The following is a 21,573-nucleotide window of genomic DNA, read 5'->3' on the forward strand; positions in this document are numbered from 1 at the left end:
ACTTCCAGACTCTCAGCCAAGGATGCTGAAGAGCTTTCTTTGGCGTATGAGGTGGCTGAAGCATTAAGGAGAGGACACTGGAAACTACGAGGAAGCCCCCTGCTTCCTGAGGCTGTGTTAAATCCAAAGAAACCCAAATGTAGAAGTAAGATGAGGGGTTATTAAAGATGGCACAGTACACTTCAGCAGCCAGGTTACCAACCACTCTGTGTAAGCATTCTAAGCAGAACGGTACAAGAGTGTGGCACTGGCATGAGACAGAATCAAATATACACAGGTCATTAAAAGGGAAAAACATAGAATATATATCCATGCACGAAATATAACTCATCTCCCTTCCTAACAGAAATAAAATAAAGAATAACTCAAACTAAGGAAAATAAACAAATCAAACATAATCCATGAACTTACGAGGACCCCGTCTAAGGCGAGCTTAATTCTTTACTCTAGATGCCACCGATACTTCTCGATCTTCCAGGTGACGAGCACAATGTGTTTGTGTTCCTGCCTTCCCCTCAGTCCTGGCCACCCTCCTGACATTCCACGCCTTCCCATCCTCTGTGACAACACTGTGGAGGTTTACTTTGACTGCTCGTACAGGTTTCCCACACCAGGAGGCCCCTTTGACCAGTACTCCTGATTTGCGAATCCTGACCCAATTACCCACATGAAAATTAGTCTGTTTGACTCTCATTTTAGCATCATAGGCATGCTTAACCTTCCTCTGCATCTCTTTCACTTTTAATGTCAAACTCTCCCAAGTTTCCTCCCAGTCATTCCCACTTTGCCTTCTTTCAAACCACCCTGGGCACCGTTTAGAAACCAGTTCCCTCCCTTTGAGTAACTTGAAGGGGCTAACCTCAGTGGTGGTATGCGGTGTAATGCGGTAGAGCCATAACTTCTCTCTCAGTATGTCTTTCTATTCTGCACCAAAACCATGTGCCCACACTACATGCTGTTTCAAAATTCTGTTGAACCTTTCAATTTGACCATTTCCTTGAGGTTCATAAAGGGCAGTGGTGAAATGACGAATATTGGAGTATTTAAGGAAAGTCTCCATCTCTGGTGACCGCAATTGTACCCCATTATCAGTGATGAGGACTTTAGGAAACCCTTCTCTGGCAAATAATTCCTTGAAGAATTTGATCATACTTGCGGTAGTGACTTGTAGCACAAACTTCACCTTAGGCAACTTTGATTGATAATCGACAAACACCATGACAAACCTGTAAACATGTGGCAGAAAATGTAAAGGATCTGATATGTCAACCCCAACTTTCAGCCAAGCATATTCTGGCGAATCAACAGGAATCAAAGGAGCAGGGCTCACCTTTATCGTCTTTTCGCTATTAGCACACACCTTACATTGCCTGACCACCCTTTCCACCATTCTATCTAAACCTGGCTACCAGAAAATGGTTCTTATGAGCCTTTCCTTAGACAACATACCCAAATGCCCCTCATGTGCCACTGACAAAATATAATCTCTCAAAGACAGAAGTGGTATACACTTCCCTTCCTTGAAGATCATGTCACCCTCAAATTCAATTCTCCCCAAATTTTCAATAACGAAACAATTCCGCTGAGATCTCCCTCTTGGCCGGCCATCCTTCTCTCACATAATCCACAACAATCCTCAGCAGAGAGTTATTCTCCATGGCATCCCCCCACATCTCCTTAATAATATTTACTAATATCTCAGATACTACCTCTGCTACGCTAGCTGTCACCTCGAAATCATTCGTATTGTCAACCTCCTCATCCATAACACAGTGTAGTCTGCACAAACAATCTGCTGGGATGTTTTCCTTTCCTGGCACATACACCACGTGAAAATTGTATTCCTGCAACCTAGACATCAACCGTGCAATGCATGCAGTGACCTTTTGGACCCCTTCAGTGGATAAGATGGTAACAAGGGGCTTATGGTCAGTTCTTAATGTGAAGCGAGACCCTCATACTTAATTCCAAAATTGTTACATAGCCCACACACAAGCCAGTAGCACCCTCTCTATGACTGCCTAGTGTATCTAAGTGTCAATGAGTATGTGGGATGCAAATTTTACATTCCATTCTTCTTTACCAGATTGTTGTGACCATACACTTCCCAACCCATAGAGACTTGCATTCACAGTGATGATGCAGTTCCTGTTCGCATGGAAGAGGTTTCAATGTGTGCGCCTCCATCATCTCTAGTTTGATGTGATCAAAGGCAAGCTGTTGTCTTTCTGTCCAAAGAAATTCCATGATCTTCCTTGCCAGTACCCTCAATGGTTTCATCTTCATAACAAAGTCTTTAATAAAATTGCTACGTACTCACACAAACCTGAACATGAGAGTTACCTTTCCTTTGTGTCAGGTGCAGGTGCTTTTAAAATGGCACCAATAAGATACTTTTTAGGCATAACTCCTTCCATGGACAAGGTATGTCCCAAGTATTCCACAGATTTACAGTAAAGTTTATACTTGTTCCCTGTGAGGGTCAACCCATGTTCTTTAAACACCCAGCAAACTTGCTTCAGATGTTCTGAATGCTCACACACATCCTTAAAGAAATTGAGAATATCGTCTTGGAAACATTTAACAAATGCTTCCATTCTCTTGAATATGTGAACCATTGCTCTTTGGAAGATGATACCGCTGATGCGAAGCCAAACGTCGGCCTTTTAAACTGGAACAAGCCTTGTGTGGTAATGAATGCAGTCAAACACCTGGAGTCTTTGGCAAGCTCAATCTGGTGATACGCAGATCAAAGATTTAGCATTGAAAATATTAAGGCACCCCCTAACATACTCACATCCTCATTAATATTCGGTAACGGGTGACAATTCACCACTATGCTAGCGTTGAGAGCTCTGAAGTCAATGCATAACCTCAAAGTTTTGTCTGCCTTCCCTGCCACAGCAATGGGAGAAACTCCCCTTTCAACATTTCATCCAAAATGCACTTGACCTCCTCCCTCATACCGCAACTTTTCTTTCACAGGTTGTCCCCCTTGCTCGAGCTTTATGCGATGGGTATAACAATTCAGTTTACCTAACTTTTCAGAAAAACCCTCAGGGAACTCAGACTCAATCCCTGCAGCACAATCATTTCCAATAACCAACAAAGGTTCCTTGCTAGTAGGATTGAGTATGATTGCCAGCTTCCCTTTGTCTCTCCAACTCTTTTCTTAGCCACGTACAATTTGAAATGCGCTTCTCTTCCTTTAAATGATATGCCAGCTGCACTATAACTCATAAGATCAATAATAGACCCATCAAAACTCTGAGCTACTACATCAGAGTCCTTTAAATCTGCTTTTGTGACAACTCCCTTGAACTTCTCCTGGAAGTCGTTGTCCATGCGTATTCTGAGTCTGCCATGAGTTCCAGTTCCTGGCCCAGAAATTGGACAGTGCATTTCAAAGGCTTCTTAACCTGCTCATTGTCATCACAGGAGTCACTAACCAACAGCACAATCGCTTTTTCTTTCTCACATCCATTATCATGACCGGAGGCACACCTCACACATAAACCTTCTCCTGTACTAGCCGGTCTGCCTTTTACTACATATTTCCTTCTGTCAAATTTGCAAACACAGGCAAAAAGGGCCATCCTGCCGCATTTTATACACTCCTTCCCAATAGCAGGGCACTGCAAGGAGGAAGCAACACGACTGAAGCTTCCACACCTATAACAGGAAATTCATTTGTCACCTCTCTTTCCTACTTGTATATATTTACGGAAGGGATTGACTCACAAACTTAATCCACAACATTATCACTTTTAGTTCCAGCATCTTGTACCGACTTCATCCACTTTTCAGATTGTGCAAATGCTTTAGCTGTAGCAATAGTATTCTGCAAGCTAGGGAATCCCAACACCCACAATTTTCCGGTATGTTTTTTTTACTTCTCACATTGACAATAATCTGATCTCTGATAATTTCATCACAAATTACCCCAAAGTTGCAAATCGACAAACAACGCTCTAAGACCTGTTAAAAATCGTCAAACGATTCTGCATCACGCTGTACTCTGGTGTAAAATTTGAACCTATTAAAGGCTATACTTGTAGTAGGTTTAAACCGACGTTCCATCCGTAGCATAGCTTCCTCAAAACTGTTCAATTCCCCCTTGCCGAATTTGAGCTAAAGTTCTAAATATCACCTGCCCCTCTGACCCAAAGCAAAACAATGGAGTGCTATCCTTTTTTTTCTTTCAACTTGACCATTCCCTTGAGGTTCATAAAGGGCAGTAGTGACGGGACGAATATTGGCGTATTTAAGGAAAGCGTCCATCATAGTAGACCTCAATTGCACCCCATTACTGGTGATCAGGAAATCAGGAAACCCCTTGAAGAATTCAGCGCAAGGAATCTTGTTTAAATAATTCAGATGTAATGCGGTGTGCACCCGCATGGAAGATATACCTACTGGATTTCTTCCTGTGTTCAAAATATATTCTTGGAATTGTGCTGTGTGCATCAGCATGTAAGTACAGGCACAGATGCAGCCAAATATGAGACAAAGAATAATGATAAATGTGCAGCCATTCGCATCAGCATTTTGAAGAAAAAAAGCGTGTAATGGTATGCCATAAACATGCACATTTTAGTAAACAATGCCCGAATCAAAGATGGCAGCATTTAAAGCATGTAATTTCACGATGTAAACACTCACACCAGTAGAGATGCAGACAGCATGTCTGATTCTCGTGTTTTCCTGATACGCATTTGGTCTTCGTGTCTTCTTGCACTCGCGTACTGGAGGAGAGTACATGCGCCTACTGCCAGGTTCTACCAGAGCTTCTCGTGTCTTCCTGCTTCGCGTTTAGTCCTCGTGGAGAGTGCACGCACCTACTGCCAGGTTCTACCAGAGCTTGGTTCTCGTGTCTTCCTGCTTCGCGTTTAGTCCTCGTGGAGAGTGCACGCACCCACTGCCAGGTTCTACCAGAGCTTGGTTCTCATGTCTTCCTACTTCGCGTTTAGCCCTCGTGGAGAGTGCACGCACCTCTTGCCAGGTTCTACCGGAGTTTGATTCTCGTGTCTTCCTGCTTCGCGTTTAGTCCTCGTGGAGAGTGCACGCACCTACTGCCAGGTTCTACCGGAGCTTGGTTCTTGTGTCTTCCAGCTTCGCGTTTAGTCCTCGTGGAGAGTGCACGCACCTACTGCCAGGTTCTACCAAAGCTGGGTTCTCGTGTCTTCCTGCTTCGCGTTTAGTCCTCGTGGAGAGTGCACGCACCTACTGCCAGGTTCTACCAAAGCTGGGTTCTCGTGTCTTCCTGCTTCGCGTTTAGTCCTCGTGGAGAGTGCACGCACCTACTTCCAGGTTCTACCAGAGCTTGGTTCTCGTGTCTTCCTGCTTCGCGTTTAGTCCTCGTGGAGAGTGCACGCGCCGACTGCCAGGTTCTACCAGAGCTTGGTTCTCGTGTCTTCCTGCTTCGCGTTTAGTCCTCGTGGAGAGTGCACGCACCTACTGCCAGGTTCTACCAGAGCTGGGCTCTCGTGTCTTCCTGCTTCCGTTTAGTCCTTGTTGAGAGTGCACGCACCTACTGCCAGGTTCTACCAGAGCTGGATTCTCGTGTCTTCCTGCTTCGCGTTTAGTTCTTGTGGAGAGTGCACACATCTACTGTGAGGTTCGTGGTAAGAAGAAGAATGTTCCAACAGGACTTTTTTTTTTAAATGCCAAAATCAAAGAAGATGACTCTGCAATCCAAAAAGTTAGTAGAAAGATAAATAAAGAGTAGAAAGTTCTTCCAAGCAGACACACAATGCCCATAGGACTCAAAGGGCTTCAGCCACCACCCCCGACCCACGCTGCCCCTCCCCCCCTCCTGTCATGTGTGTCAGCGCGGCCTGAGAAGTTTCCTGGGCACACACACAGTTTTTGAGCTTAGCGCAGCCGCACCCGAGTACTTCACAGGTCTTTAAAAGACCTTTTACCTGTTAACGAGTCTTTGTTTTTTTTTCACCCCTTCATCTCCACTCTGCCTATTCCTGGAAGAATTAGCCCCCCCCCTCCTCCCCCGAAATTTTTAGTAGCAGCCTCTTCCTTGAAATTTGGCTCTAGTTGCACCTCTGCTTCCAAGTGATAGGGAACCTCCGCGAAGCAAGAAATTATTCCAAAACAAACAATTCCAGATGAAGTAGAAACTGCACGTTCCAGGAAAATGTCCAAATCCTTTAAATGCTGGATTAAAATCGGTACCGCTCCTGTGCCGTGTAGATTCAAGAAGCCAGTCCTATAAACAACTCTTCTCCAGTGTTAAATCAAAAGAATTCCAAATGTAGATGTAAGAAGAACGTGTATTAAAGGGTGGCCCAGTACTCCTCAGCAGCCAGGTTCCAAACCACTGAGCAAGCATTCTAAGCAGTACGGCACGAGAGTGTGTAACTGGCATGAGATAGAATCAAATATACACATTGTATGTATGTTTAAAGGGAAGAAACATACAGGATATATACCAAATATACATACACAAAATATAACAGTGTGTCCTTATTGTACCATTCCATTAACATGTAAGTCAAAATTCTCCTGAAAGTACTGGCACTGCCAGTGACATGGCTTCAGGGTGGGTGTTTGGGGTGTGATGCCCCGCAAAAAAAATGCATTTTTGGCTTGGTAGTTGGTTCTGGGGGCCCTGAGTCGGGTCTGCTATCTCTCTGTCAGTGTTTCTCATCATGAGCCAAGAATGAAAGACAAAGTGAACTTTGATGTAAAGTGGAGAGAGAGAGAGAGAGCGCAAGACGGGTAAAGAGAGAGAGAGAGAGAGAGAGAGATACCCAGGTGCTGGCTGAATTACAACATGTGAAACCAGATAACCAAAACCGGCTACCCTGCTTGTCCAAATTGTGTGATCCTAGGCACATTGTTTTTTCGAGAGAGACTCCTATTTTTTATTATCACGTATGAATTCTCTTTGAAATACTTGAGTTCAGGATGTGTGATGTATAGGCACTACTAACATTTGTTATAATAGACTGTAATTAGGGCTCCCGGTTTTCCGTTTAAACAGATTTTTACATATAAATACAGACGGACAACAATGTTTCCTTTGTATTTATATGTCAAAACGACAAAATACTAGCAAATTTTTCAGGGCTGCTGTGCTCAAATCCAGAGTTATCTCAACTCGCCCCCTTCCTGATACTGGGAATTCCTTCTAATCCTTCCAACCAGGGTCTTTTAGTGACCTACTGCTGTGCCCCTGAACCAGCCCTCCGCAATTTCAACTCAGAAGGGACGTGTAGACTCGAAAAGAACCAGGGCACATGGTAGGTCGAAAGGGGAGGGCGGGAGCAAAGAAACACCACCCACCAGACATGCACTCCAACGTCCTCTGTACCACCTCTGCCATAACGCCTGCACCACTACTACAGCTGAGCAACACCCGTGCCACAGCTATATTAACAACGTCCCCACCCGCTGAACCAACTACACCGTCAGTGCTGTCCGGAAGGAGGCCGCTCACATGAACTTCCTGGTGTAGCGGGAGCCAGCTCATCGCCTCACCTTCTGCGTGGCAGGCCCTCTCGGGCCCTCCTTCGTGCACACATCTAACCTCGAGCTCTGAGGGCGGCCCGGCCTGTTCTTCATCTCTCTGGCCTGCCCAGCTCCTGCGATGTCTTGCTACTGGGCCGCCTGCACACCTGACTCATTCTCTGGGCCTCCACTGGGCAAGTGGCCGACCACGGGTTCTGGGTGAGGGGCCTCTAGCGGGTTTCTCTCCGGCCCCATTCAGCCGGCTTCCTCAATCACTAGCGGCCATAATCGATGTTAGAGGCAGAGTAGGCCAGCCAGGATCAGTCGGACGACCGCTGGTGGTGCAGGCGCAGAGTCTGGTCTGTTCCGGCCTCTCGGTTGCATTGTGTGGGAATGCCACCCTCATGAAGTGGGTTGAAATGGAAAGAGCGAGAAGGGTCCCCAGTTCGTCAGAGCATGTCTATTTGATTTAAAAAGCAATGTGCGATACATGGAGAACCTAGCTGAGGGGAAAAGGTGTTTGCATACAGTTTAGAAATGTTAGAATTTCGCCTTTTTACTGTACTTCCCAAGCACTCAACAACCATTGGGTTCAAAGGGCTTCAGCCCCATCCCCCCCACCTTTGTGTGTGTCAGCCCGGCGGAGACAGCTTCCCTGGCTCACACACAGCTGCACCCGAGTACTTCACAGGTCTTTCAAAAGACCATTTACTTGTTAACGAAGCTTTGTTTTTTCTTTCACCCCTTCTTAGAGCCCCTGCATCTTCACTCTGCCAATTGCTTGAACAATCAGCTCCACCCACCGAAATTTTGATTAGCTCCCTCCCGGAATTTTACTCTAGTTGCGCCTCTGGTACTCCCCACAGGATACATTAATGTTTTGACTGCTGAGTGCTGAGTTGATTTTAGAGGCATTGTCTATATTGTTATCGAAAGAAATTGGAAAATAAAGATGTTAATAAAAGGGAACACTGATACCATTATACATCAACATTATACAAATTTTCTTGGGCACGGTATTTCTCCATTGTATCATTTTCATTGGCCGCGGTTGCTCGTGGTCAGCAGTCAGCACCCTAGTTCCAGACCATCCGAAAGCTTGTGCATGCCCATTCACCCCTGTGACCTCTTACTTACCCTGCTGTCAAACAGCAATTTGAAATGTTGCCTTACTTTAATCTTTCATTGGGCTCCTGATAGAGCCAGCTCTGTTCTGCAGTCTTGCCCTAATGACCTTGAATATGTCTTTAAAAGAGTGCTTAGCTACAGTTTTCATGTAATTTCATTTTAATATGGAACCAGCATGTGTTTCAGCTTTTTGTGCCCTCTTTTGCCAGGTCATTAGAGCGCACAGGAACACTCCTTCAAATTCTAAATGTGTTTACATCGATTTTTCTGGGCTAGTGAGGTGTGTTTTCAATTTCGTTGTAACACAGCAGCATTAATTTATATATATTACTGAAAATAATAATGCATTGTCAATTTAAATAAATGTGGAAAAATACTAGCTGTAACGTCGTCTTTTGCTTGTGGCAAAAATAAATGTGGATAAATGCCCCCTCCAAAAAAATATGGATAAATACAGACAGAAATGGCAAAAAAATAAATACCATAAAACCGGGAGTCCTAACTGTAATGCTGCTCCATCTTTTTTATTTTTTTTGAAAACCTTTATTTAACATTTGCACTCAAATACAGACCCGGGCCTACAACCCCCAGGGCTGGCCGCTAAGCAGTTCAGTACAGTATCACAATCCAACTTCAGAGTCATTGTCCCTGGGGAGCATAGTAATTCAAATTACTAAGCGCAGGGGTTGTAAATGCAGTTCGATGCGGAAACAGGATAGGAGGTTTTCATTTTATAATATAAAATAGAAAGGATCAGGTGTCGTACAGTGTCTCGGATCACGAAAAGGGGGCGAGCAGAAAAACGATGTGTCCACACCAAGTTCGCTACCGTGTAGATCAACGGTATTAAGACATGCGACATCAGGATAAACCAGCACATTATTAATATTAACACCATCGTTGTTGTCCGCCCCACGGCACCAAAGCCCCAGAGAGGTCAAGGCACAAGTATAGAAATAGGATGTAGAGAAAGCCGAACCCACTACACTAACCCGGAAAAAGAAAAAGAAAGAAAAGGCCAGAGAAGAGAAGAGGAAAAAGAGGCCATAGAACAAAGATAAAAAACAAAATACCCACCCCCACGCCCCCCCACCCTGCACCCCTGCAAATGACTACGGCCACCCCCCACGCAGCGTGCCTGTCGCCCAGCAACCAGAGCCCGAAATATAGAGGAAAAGGGAAGAAAAGAAGGAAAAGAAACCCCACTCGAGAGGGGAAATCGGAGGAGGGCATAATACTACGGACTCCCGGTCTCCTTCCCCCACCATAGCCAACCCTGCCCCGGATTCCATTAGGTCAATAAAACAATCCCGTCAACCACAATCCCACAACGAGAAACCCAGACAAGAATCTCAACCCTGGCCCCTTCGATCAAATGTACTGGAATCGTCAATTAAGGCAAGCCCTTTACACAAAATGTCACAAAAGTCGGCAGAACAGGAGCGAACAGATATAGATGACTGGTACCACTGTCGCCCCTTCCCGTCTGCGAGGCCAAGCTTCATCCCATCCGCCATCTTGAAAGACCGATGGAGGAGGGGAATCGACACCGTCCAAGACAGCATACTGTACAAAGTAGATGGTTCCGTAACGGGGACGGCATGTAAATGTTCCGAGGGGTACAAAGTCGAAGGTTTCAACGGTTCAATTGGGTGGCCAGGCAAATTACAGTCAGGTAGATCCACCACAATAGGGGCAAACACTGTTTCCAACGCCGGGTCCAAATACACCTCCGAAGCATCCATTGCAAAGCGGGCTGGTTGCCGGGTCACAAGCGTCGAGTCAGGGTCCGGTCTCAAGCATGTGATTTCGTCCATCGCAGACAACAAACTGCAAGTCCGGGGTTTGATAGTGCCCTGAAGCGCCATAAGTGCCTCCAGCACCGTCAGCAATGACGGGCCAGGTCGAGCCTGCTCCGTTGAACTCCTTTCGTCCTCAGGCATGGTGGTCCCCACGTAGAGGCGCCTTCTCCGGGGCAAGATTAGGCGGAGCAGGAATAAGCTAGGAGGGACCAGCGGTCAGCGAGCAATGGTACGCAGCGAGGCACCGACCCGGGGGGATCGGCGATGTGAATGCCGGACCCCCGGTCAGGGACCCCCACAACACAGTACCGTGCGTCACTCGTCCCCTCACCTGCTATAGGGCACCAGGCGGCTGATGGTAGCAAAACAATCGAAAAAAGGCCGAGTGATCCAGAGACCGGACCTAACCGCATTCAGCAGCCCGTTGTTGTTCAACTCGGACCCGGCAGGACCAGCACTAGAGACCCCGGCTTCCCAGTTGGGTTAGGCCTCAGTACCGTCATCGACGTATCTCCGCTCCACGACGGCGGAGAAACTCCGGGATTACACCACTGGAGTGTGGTTCGGATCACCCACACGGATCCGGTTCAGGTAAACAGGATTATCAACAGGATAGTGGAACATAGAACGGAGGTCAGCGGAGCCAGGAGACTATGCAGCCATCTTGGTTGGTGTCGTAGCTCCTCCCCCTCTGCTCCATCTTTAATAAACTACATTAGGTAATTGAGACCATTTTTAGGGTTTGATTGACTACTGACTTGCCTCTTAGTTCACTGATGACACTGTCATTAGGGTGAACCATGAATCTTTCTAAAAGCTAGCACTTTTTATAAATATCTTTCGCTGAAGTGATACAAACTGACATACTAAGGTGAAACACGTCTGCATGTTAAAAAAAATACACTTCTAGAATTTTGAAGAGATTGTATCATATCTTTACATTATGTTTTTTGCATGATATATAGATGGCAAACGTTTTCAAGGCTCGGTTCGTGCACAGACTCTTAGGGCCAAGCCAGGCCGGCAGCCCAGCATTGGATTCGCTCGCCCTATTAATTTACCAGCAAACCGTCCACTATTATGCGACTCGAGCTAAGTACACGGGCCGTCAGTCAGTTGATAAAATGATTGGTAAAAGACAATGTGTAGAAACATGGAGCCCTAGGAAGTTGCACCGATTTGACAACTCTATCATCAAGGGTTCTTGTAGCGCAGAAAGAAAATAGGCTGAGAAGTGACAATACATTTAAAAAGTGATCCCAGGTCAGGACTCACAGGCCCAGTTGGGACAGACAGGGGCGTAGCTTCACTGGGGGTGTTTGGCATCTGACACCCCTCACATCTGTTCTTAGTTTGATTTGGGGGCCCTGAGTCAGGTCTGTTTTGTTTGTCAGTTATTTTGTGTTGTTCTCATTTCACTAAGAGGTTTTAACATGCAATTTTTAAAAACTCTGGATCTTAAATATATATAGTAACAAGTTAACAAAAAAAGTTGTAAATCTGCAGCCACAGAAAATCTCCATGATTTGGTACATATTTACTACTTTTTGATATTTACAAACATTGGTAGTAGGCTTGGGCAGCTGAACCAGTTTAAAGTTTTCATTCATGCATACCACTGGCAATCAAACACCCAAAAGGTAATGGGATGAATGCTCGCAAAAAGCCTTACCACTGGCAATCGCTTGAGGAAGCATATCAAACGCATCAATTTTCGCCCAGTGTGCCACTCTAGACAGAGGCCCAAATAATGCAAATTCAGTACTGATCCTGTTCCTCATGAAGCAATCCATCCCAAATCTTGGTCACCGCAGCCCTCCCTCCTGCAGCCACTGCTTTTTTTACCTCATTGACCAAGCTATGCTCCTGGGTACTGTGAATATTTAGAAATACTTTGGAAGTACTGACAACCAGTCTGCATCGAGTTTGCATGTTGCTGACGGAAGGCAAATTGGGAGGGCAAGAGCACGTGGGCGTCTGGTAACTCTAGTGGAAAAGCGTAAGGGTCAATTCATTGACATCAGTGAGGCATGCTAGGTTCCTGCTGCTGACTGCACCATCCACTATAATACAGCCACACATTCATCTGCCCTGTATTGCGAGTGATTGTCGCAGGGAGAAGAGCGTATGTCTCTCAACCACCCCATTGCTTGTTCGACTCCATAAGAAGAATCAGGTCTGTATTGTTGGTTTTCTTTGCTGGCGCAATGGCGCCTGAGACACCCTTGCTGCACTGCTCAGCCACCCCCCAAGGACTTGAATGAAAATTCGTGCTCTGTCCACCTACCAAACATAACAAATTTCATTTCCAAAAAGGAAGATTGATGTGTATATATGTATAGCTCCATCAAACACCCAGCAGCCGTAGGTGGATCATCAAGAGTTTGCATTTGATCCCTATCCCTCGAGGATGAGTTTTGTTTGGCTCATCTTAATGCCAATAAACTCCATCCCTTCTCTGCATCAGCTGCCAAAACTCCCCATTTACATGACCAGAATCCTCTACGCGAAGGGGATGCTGAGAAGTGACTCCCTCCAAAAAAGGGTTTGTCTTTATCACTTTGTCACTCCAACAGTTTCTCACCTCTCCCATTTCCCTAGACATGTTTTGTGTACAGGTTAGGATGTCAAAAGGGAAGGGAATTGGGTACCCATGAGCAAAAGGGATAGAAACATCAACAGAGCAAGGGAACCTGGGAACCAGGCATTGCTATCAGTATATTGTGTTATTAAACAAAGTGGCATAAATGGGTTTTAAAGGTGCTTGTCGACCAGCAGTGTATGTAGCAGTAATAAAGGTAAGAAAAGTATGTCTGGCTGGCATGAGATTCAGGTTTCTATAGAGAGCACATGCTTTGATGATGCTTTGATTTACCAAGAGTGGCGCAAGTCACTGATTGGTAGTTGTATCATATCAGTAGTGGTCACGTGGGTGGCACAACTCATGTGGAGGGTGCAAGATTTCAAAGCATGCATGGCTAAAGCACACAAGTGGCAACAGTTTATTAACAGTATTGCATTCCTGGTCGGTGATTTGCAGAACTTTTTTGTGGACACCTAGTTGTGTGATCATGTAAGGAAGTCAGACACAAGCTCCCAAAATGGTTTTATGTAAAAATAGTGATAGAAATATTCTGGTACAGAAAATTGGTGTAGCATTCTGGCACACACCAACACATGTTCTTTGATTGTCCACTTATGGTCCCATATTGGCGTGCAATCCAGGACAGACTTTGAGGTATTTCACTACCCCACAACTTTATGCTTTCCTGTGATAGCTTTAGGTCTTCTGGACCTCTGAGAACACTTTCGGACTCCGTGCTAATGATATGGCTCTTTTCGATCTCCTCCTTACTATTGCAGTGAAAGTTATTCTTTCTGAGTGGAAATCATTCAATTATCTTTCTCACCACACTTGGTGGGCGTGGGTTTCATACGTTAGAGGGGCGCCCTTTCTGCATCCCCATTCACAATCCAGCGCTGTTTAGCGCTCTCTAGATCGCTTAATTGAGCAGAACATTCAAGTTGGATAACTTTCACACACTACTGACCTAGGGACTAACCAACCCCTTGTTCTTGAATAGCACCTCCCCCCCCCCCCTTCACACTCTCCTCTTCCCCTTAAAGGTTAATAATTCCTTCCTACGAGTGTTCTTCTGATATATGGGTTACTTTAGGTGTGTCTTGTTCTCAATAACGAACATCCTATAATGTCTGAACACTTCGTTATGCATAACCCTTGTTTTATCTACTCCCACCTGTGTTTTCCTATTATGGTGGACCCTACTTTTAAGTCCTTTTTTCCCTACATACTTCAATGTATGTGAGAAGGATTCTTTGTTATGTTTATATGGAATGGGTTACATCTACTTGTAATGTTTATATTACAGCAAACCTTATACATGTAACATATGTCATATTGCTATGTCTATACATTCAATAAAATACTTTGAACAAAAAAAATAAAAAAAATATTGTTTGACATTAATATTGTGTCCTAAAGACCGATTACAATAATATCTTCCCATTCGGTGTAGTTTTTCTATTATTACCTCCGTCGGGCCGATATCTTTGTGAACTCTCTTTTGAACTTGATATTCTGACAATAATATTCCTGGAACCTTTCTCCAAAGGCATGTGTGCTTGGAGGCCAGGCAGGTGCAAGGACTATGTGTGGAAACATGCTCATACTATCAGCCATTCAGGTAGAATGCGAATGTGATTTCTGTGTTGTGATAGCATTGATGATGTCAATAGGTTTCATGGCTTACAATATTGTCATCAGTGCTGCCAATCTTGATACCACGTGTTGCACTCAGTGATATAAATTGCGTAAATTCTAGTGTTGTCCGTGACGTCACAGGCAGTGGTTGGGGCAAAAATAAAGGTCTGTGCAAGTCTTAACTTAATCATTTCCAAATTTTTTGCTTTCGATCGAACCTTGTGGTAAACGAATAACATTGTAGCTCACCAGTAATATATAACTTCCTTCTAATTCTTGTTTTGTTGTGTCTATACAGATTCGCTTTGCTTATGAAGGGTATCTGAGGGACTTACCTAGTTCCCAGAATTCCCGTTTTGGCTCTTCCATTGCATCGGTGCCGGATCTCAATCAGGACTCATTCAATGATGTCGTTGTTGGGGCCCCCTTGGAGGACGACCACCAAGGAGCGATTTACATCTACCACGGCTTCAGGACCACCGTCCTCAAGAGATACAAACAGGTAACTGTGGGCACCAGGGCTGACTACCACCATCTACCACTGTGGTACAGCAGGCCCCAGCAGACTGCTGTGCTGCCTGTCAGGGGTTAAAAGACAAAAACAGTGTGTGCAGGAGTAAGCAGAATTGGGACCACTGCCTGCAGAACCTACTACATTCTTTAAGGTAGATGGGGTTGGTAGTAGTGAAACAGTCTAACAATGGTGCAGTGCTTTTTGCAAGACTGACAACAGGACTTGTGTTATGCCTGCAGTTCTGTCTCTGTCTATCTCATGACGAAACATTTTAGTATAATGTTCGTTTTTACTCTGTGCGTGGACAGTGAATAGCTACAAACGACTGGAGTCTGAAGCAAGGAGCTTAAAGGGGTCTCCATGCTAACGCAATGCAGGTTTGTTTCTTTCATCTCTTTCCTTTGTGAACAAGTCTGGCTCAAAAAACTCTGCCTGCTGGTCAAGCGCTAGTATAAGGTCTCAGTCACCACAAGACAACACCCTCATACCATTACATTGAGGAGAACAAAGGCACAGATTGCAAGCCCTCCAGTAGGAGACGAGGTACAACCTGTTCTTCTAAAGAACACACTGCTAGAACCGTTCAGAACAGTGTAAGAGGCAGTCCCCTGAAGTCTCCTCTGTCCATAAGGCCCCATTCCACAATGCTCTGTTCACTGTAGCACTCCACTCAAATAAAGCCTCACTTCCCACGAGGCACCAGTTCATTCAGTGACACATAGGCCCTCATTTCAAGGGCCCCATTAAAATCCCTGAAGTTTCCTTGCCCTGGAATTACTGTTAACAGGTGTCCTGGTAATTCAGAGGGTGGGAAAATAATGGAGATTTAAAGGATTTGGGGTACAACATGTGGGAATTGGTGTTTCCACACCAGTTACATATGTTGTCCCCTGTAGCTTCACATTGAGATTTCAGCCCTTTTCAACACGAAAACTCAGAAATCCTGTGGACCTGGTGACTGCTTTAACCAGGCACATTGGAATTTGTGGGCCAACTAACGAGTCGCAGTTCTCCAATATCAGGATTCGAGCCTTTTCATATTTACACCTTTGAGATCTTCCTGAAGATGTGGTTCTGCACATCTGTAGATGGCACCTGACCATGCCATGCCTCCAAGGAGTCACTGGGTACCAGATGCCGCTCGCTAGTTATAAACACACTCAAACCAGTTGTATGAACATATTTTCTGCACAGCGCAATGTTCAGAAAGCAGATTTCTGTCTGCCAGATATTCTGGCAAAACATCACCCAACGTTCCCTCTCAGCCTTTCTGATATTGGATCAAGGTGTTGGCGCAAAATCCTCAGCGTCCAGCGTGTGTGCCTACCTGCCCGCCTGTTCGTCTCCAGGGGCCCAGACCCGCCGCCAGCCTTGCCGAAAGGGGTCCAGAGTATCCACCACCACCGCGCCTGCTGTCTCCTCCCCCCGCCGCAGTCCTTCAACACCGGTACTGCCGCAGAGCGGGGGAGTCGAGACTACAGCCCCCAGAAGCCTCCGCGACACGACCGGAAGTCGCGTCGAGGCTTGGCGCCCGGAGGCGCCGTTAAAGGGGCTGGCCTTGCGGTGGAGCGGGGTGTTGGCGCAAAATCCTCAGCGTCCAGCGTGTGTGCCTACCTGCCCGCCTGTTCGTCTCCAGGGGCCCAGACCCGCCGCCAGCCTTGCCGAAAGGGGTCCAGAGTATCCACCACCACCGCGCCTGCTGTCTCCTCCCCCCGCCGCAGTCCTTCAACACCGGTACTGCCGCAGAGCGGGGGAGTCGAGACTACAGCCCCCAGAAGCCTCCGCGACACGACCGGAAGTCGCGTCGAGGCTTGGCGCCCGGAGGCGCCGTTAAAGGGGCTGGCCTTGCGGTGGAGCGGGGTGTTGGCGCAAAATCCTCAGCGTCCAGCGTGTGTGCCTACCTGCCCGCCTGTTCGTCTCCAGGGGCCCAGACCCGCCGCCAGCCTTGCCGAAAGGGGTCCAGAGTATCCACCACCACCGCGCCTGCTGTCTCCTCCCCCCGCCGCAGTCCTTCAACACCGGTACTGCCGCAGAGCGGGGGAGTCGAGACTACAGCCCCCAGAAGCCTCCGCGACACGACCGGAAGTCGCGTCGAGGCTTGGCGCCCGGAGGCGCCGTTAAAGGGGCTGGCCTTCCCGCGTCGCGGGACCGCGCGCGGGGCCGTGTCCGGGGCTAAGCCCGGGCAAAGGGCGGGCCCTCTGTGGCCCTCAGAGGCCTGAGGAGACTGGGCTGGGCACTACCCCCTGGCCATTCTCACAGTGACCATCAAGGTACTACATATTGTGATTAATACACATTGTTAATGGCTCCAACTGCATCCAAATCCACCACCAAGACCATGGTTAAAAAAACGCCCATTCACACACGCTCTGTTGCAAGGGCCACTGCCCAAACCAAAACACCGTTACCAACACTAACTGCCATTGATCGCATGCTCCAACAGACAATCGTAGTGGTAGCAAATGCCATCGAAAACACTGAGAGACGACTGTCCCTACCACCTAGTGCCTGTCTAATTCACCGCTCACCACAACCTGTTGATAGCACTGTATATAACATCAACATGACAGCATTATCAAATGACTCCATTCTGATGCAATCTTATACAGGCCTTCCTGGAACTGTGCCCCCTCCCACAGAAGACCCTCCGATACCCCCCACAATATTTCAAGATGGGGACAGCCGTCTGTCCCTAACCCCTAATCTACAGATTGCAGCTTCATTGCCTGAGGAACCGGGCCCTAGTACTGCGCCCAGTGCATTATTGATCACCTGCGAGAACACAGATAATATACATACAATAGATCTAGCTAACAATAGCAGCGACAATAGTATAAACAACCAGAGTACTGTCCATCGTAGAACTAGACGCACCCATATTAGGAAACTACAGGCCCCTTTTAGGGGATATATAAAACAAAAAGGCAAAAAAAAGAATACCATTTTACTAACACCCCCCATAGAACAATCCAATGGATTTGTACAACCAGTGCCTAATTCAGGACCTACAGCTAATATGGAGTCCATACTGGCCCACATCACGGATGTTATGAAGCATCTCATTGCTCCTTTAAATGACAAACTCGAGCAAATAGGCAAAAAGGTGGAAAACCTGGAAAAATTGGGCCTAGCAAAATTAGACATCCTCGAACATCTTGGCCCACGAAACACACAAACTACCCTACCCATCCCAAATGTATCAACCAGGAATAAGGCTAAAACAACTGCCCATACCGTATTTAAATCACAAACTCAACTAGCGAGTAATACAAATCCTCCAGCATCTACCAGTAAAACTGCAAATTTGCAAAGTGGCGTCCCTAATGGACCATCTCCTTCCACATCTCACAGAACAACTGGGGAGGTGCCCAAGGACTGTACTCCAGCAAGCAGGAATACACCAGCGCATAACTACTATAATAATATCATCCCCGCTGTGATTAATCTCCCACCAGAAAGCAGGCCTCTGGTGGCAATCCTTGCTAATGTACCTAAACTTAAACCCTCCCAATTCGAAAACAGTGAAACTCTCAAAAATAAAATTTTACACTGGTTGGCCACTAACTGTGGTTTTCCTTTAAGTGGTGCGGGCCAGATTATTTCAACTCAAAGGGTAGGGTGGGTGGGCCCAAGCAAAAAAGAAATAAACGGGGATTGTGTAATTATAAATTATAAAACAACTGAATGGGCACGAGACTCTATTTTGAATGCACCTATCCCTTCTGACAATGAATATAATACAACTTTGTTTCCTTTAGACTACTTTTATAGGAACCTAGTAGGGTATAAGATTCCTATGCAGAACTTTAAACATCCTAGAGCAACTAATACACCTTACCCACCCGCACAGCAGGCACCTGTACTATTAGCCGGGCATCCTTCACATTCTTTACACCCCCCGACCACCCATGTATTTAATAATCAGCATGTCCTACAACCACCTATGGACCTGTACAGAATGCCTAATCCCAATTACTTTAGTTATCACAATACAATCGGGTCTGGAAGCAACATCTTTGGCCAATTCGCTGTTCCAACATCAAACAGATTCCATGTGCTCAATTCCCTTGATGAAAATGACTGACTCCCGGATACACCGGTTGGAGAAAGTGAAACCCACATTGATACTTTTTCAAATAATCCATCTACGATAGCCAATACCACCTGCACCTGCTCGGTTGAAATCTCTCCTGTAAATGAATCCCCAATAGAGAACCTTATAACCAGCCCAAACGACCCGACAACGACAGATAACAGCACCCGTACTGTTACAAACCACCCAGGCGTCCAAATACCATCGACATCCATAAACGAAATTACTTCTCCCAATGTATCCAGGGAGAGTTCATTGAGGGTCACCACGTGGAATATAGCGGGCCTAGCCTCCAAGGTAAATACACCCGCATGGGATAACTTTCTTAAACAAGGCTACGACATCATATGCCTACAAGAAACCTGGGACAGAGCTGAAGTATTTGTCGAGGGATATACCTCCTTTAGCGTCCTGGCTGTGGCTTCGCAGTCTGGCCGCGCCAAGGGAGGGTTAGTGACTCTACTATCCACAACATTGACCGAGTTCTGGGTTAGTAATCACGTAGTCCTGGGAGATTATGCATCCGTCTTGCGTGTGGCCCATAATGGAGATAAGGACTTAATAATCGCGAACTTTTACAACAACATCGCCAGCCACAGCCAGGGGTTGTTCATCTCTAACATCGAGCAGGCAATTGATGCAATGTTACTAAGCTCCTCTAAACCAGCTGTAATCTTGTGGGTCGGAGATTTTAACATCAAAACATGCACTTACGCACTTAAGGGGGCTTGTGGCCACAGGGAGGAATATTCCGGAAGGGAAACTATCAGTGTTTTCAATCATTTTCCGCACAACAACTTAGGCAGTGCCCTGAATAATCTACTGGCTAAATATGACCTGGAGCTCCTCGAATGCAATATGAACGCAAATAATGTTAGATGTCCAACATTCCATGGAAGGAACAGTCAATCTTTTATAGACCACATCATCGTATCCAGCTCTGCAATATATATAAACGTTTGGGTAATTGAACAAACGGTCAGTGACCACAACAGTGTATCTGTCGAACTACTAGGATGGGGGTCTAAAAGGAACTCTTACGGTCAACCTATTCAGGACATCTCCGTAGGAAGGCCAAATGGGATGAGGGTGAAATGGATAAAAGTTGACCCCACTAAAATTGTAACCAATGTAATAACTAATTGCTATGGAGAAGTGGAGTACTGTTTATCCCCAACACCATGCCCAGAAACTTTGCTGTCTAAATTTTTAATCATTACACAAACTGTTGAGAAATTACTGACATGCAAATCACGGGGGCGAAGAAAAGTCAAGACAGCATGGTTCGATGATAATTGTGCCCTGGCACTAAAAAGGCTAAAAACCTCGCTAGATACACAACCAAGAGACTCCTGTATGATAAGGGCAGAGCGTTACAACTACAAAATTGCACTAGCCGCCCGGAAGCGAGAACTACAGGACGAGGCATGGGCTAAATTAGACCAGGCAGCGGAAACGAAAGACCATAAACTCTTTTGGGATACTGTAAACAGCCCGTTCTTAAAGAATGACAATATCCCCGAACTTACCTCGCATGTTAGCTGTCAAGATTGGATTATACACTTCACTGGGATTTTTAACTCTGATTGTCCCTCTAACTGTACCCTGGTCACAGACCCTAATGTTTTAACTGTAACGCCAATCAATTTTAAATGGATGAAATTATTGTTTTCAGTATCTTTAAACGAGGTGCAGGATGCTATAGTGAAAAGTAAGGGGGGGAAAGCCGCGGGCCCAGATGGGGTCCCTGTGGACTTTTTTAAATCCAACATCGATTTGTGGGCACCTATTTTAACACGCTATTTTAATGCTGCTATTGAGGATGAACTACCTACCTCTTGGGGTCAATCTATTCTGGTGCCATTATTCAAAAAAGGTTCAAGGGCTGAAGCACGTAATTACCGCCCAATCTCCCTCCTGGACTCGTCTCTAAAAATACTGAGTCGCGTGCTTCTGGGAAGATTAGAGTCCTGGGTTGAGGACAATAATATTCTGTCACCAATCCAGTACGGGTTCCGCAGGGGCATAGGAACCATGGAGCAGTGTGTGAACCTCGAGCTTATCATCGGCAAATACACAAGAGCAAAAGAAGGGCATTTGTTCATGTGTTTTGCCGATCTAAGCTCGGCGTTCGATCTGGTGGAACACACATTGCTCTGGCCAACATTACTGGCTATGGGCGCACCACCCGAAATTATTCATTTGTTGGCCAGAATGTACAGCAGCCTATCAAGTAAAGTTAGATTTGGACCGAACGGAGAGTGTACCCCCTTTTTTAGAATAGGTAGAGGGATCAGGCAAGGGTGCGTTCTCGCACCCTTGCTGTTCTCCCTTTTTATAAATAATG

At 46.0% G+C, this 21,573-nt stretch overlaps 1 protein-coding gene across 4 annotated transcripts in view; it reads left to right on the forward strand.

Annotated features, from left to right (window-relative positions):
• Positions 1–21,573, forward strand: part of ITGA11 (integrin subunit alpha 11) — a 592,938-nt gene that overhangs the window by 329,896 nt on the left and 241,469 nt on the right. For all 4 annotated transcript variants that reach the window (XM_086957973.1, XM_086957974.1, XM_086957976.1 and 1 more), the window contains one exon: positions 14,918–15,121. In XM_086957973.1, coding sequence (XP_086814099.1) covers positions 14,918–15,121 — 204 coding nt within the window. The remainder of the gene's footprint in view (positions 1–14,917; positions 15,122–21,573) is intronic.

Source organism: Lissotriton vulgaris, chromosome 2_1 (genome assembly GCF_964263255.1).
Source record: "Lissotriton vulgaris chromosome 2_1, aLisVul1.2, whole genome shotgun sequence".
Classification (NCBI taxonomy): domain Eukaryota; kingdom Metazoa; phylum Chordata; class Amphibia; order Caudata; family Salamandridae; genus Lissotriton; species Lissotriton vulgaris.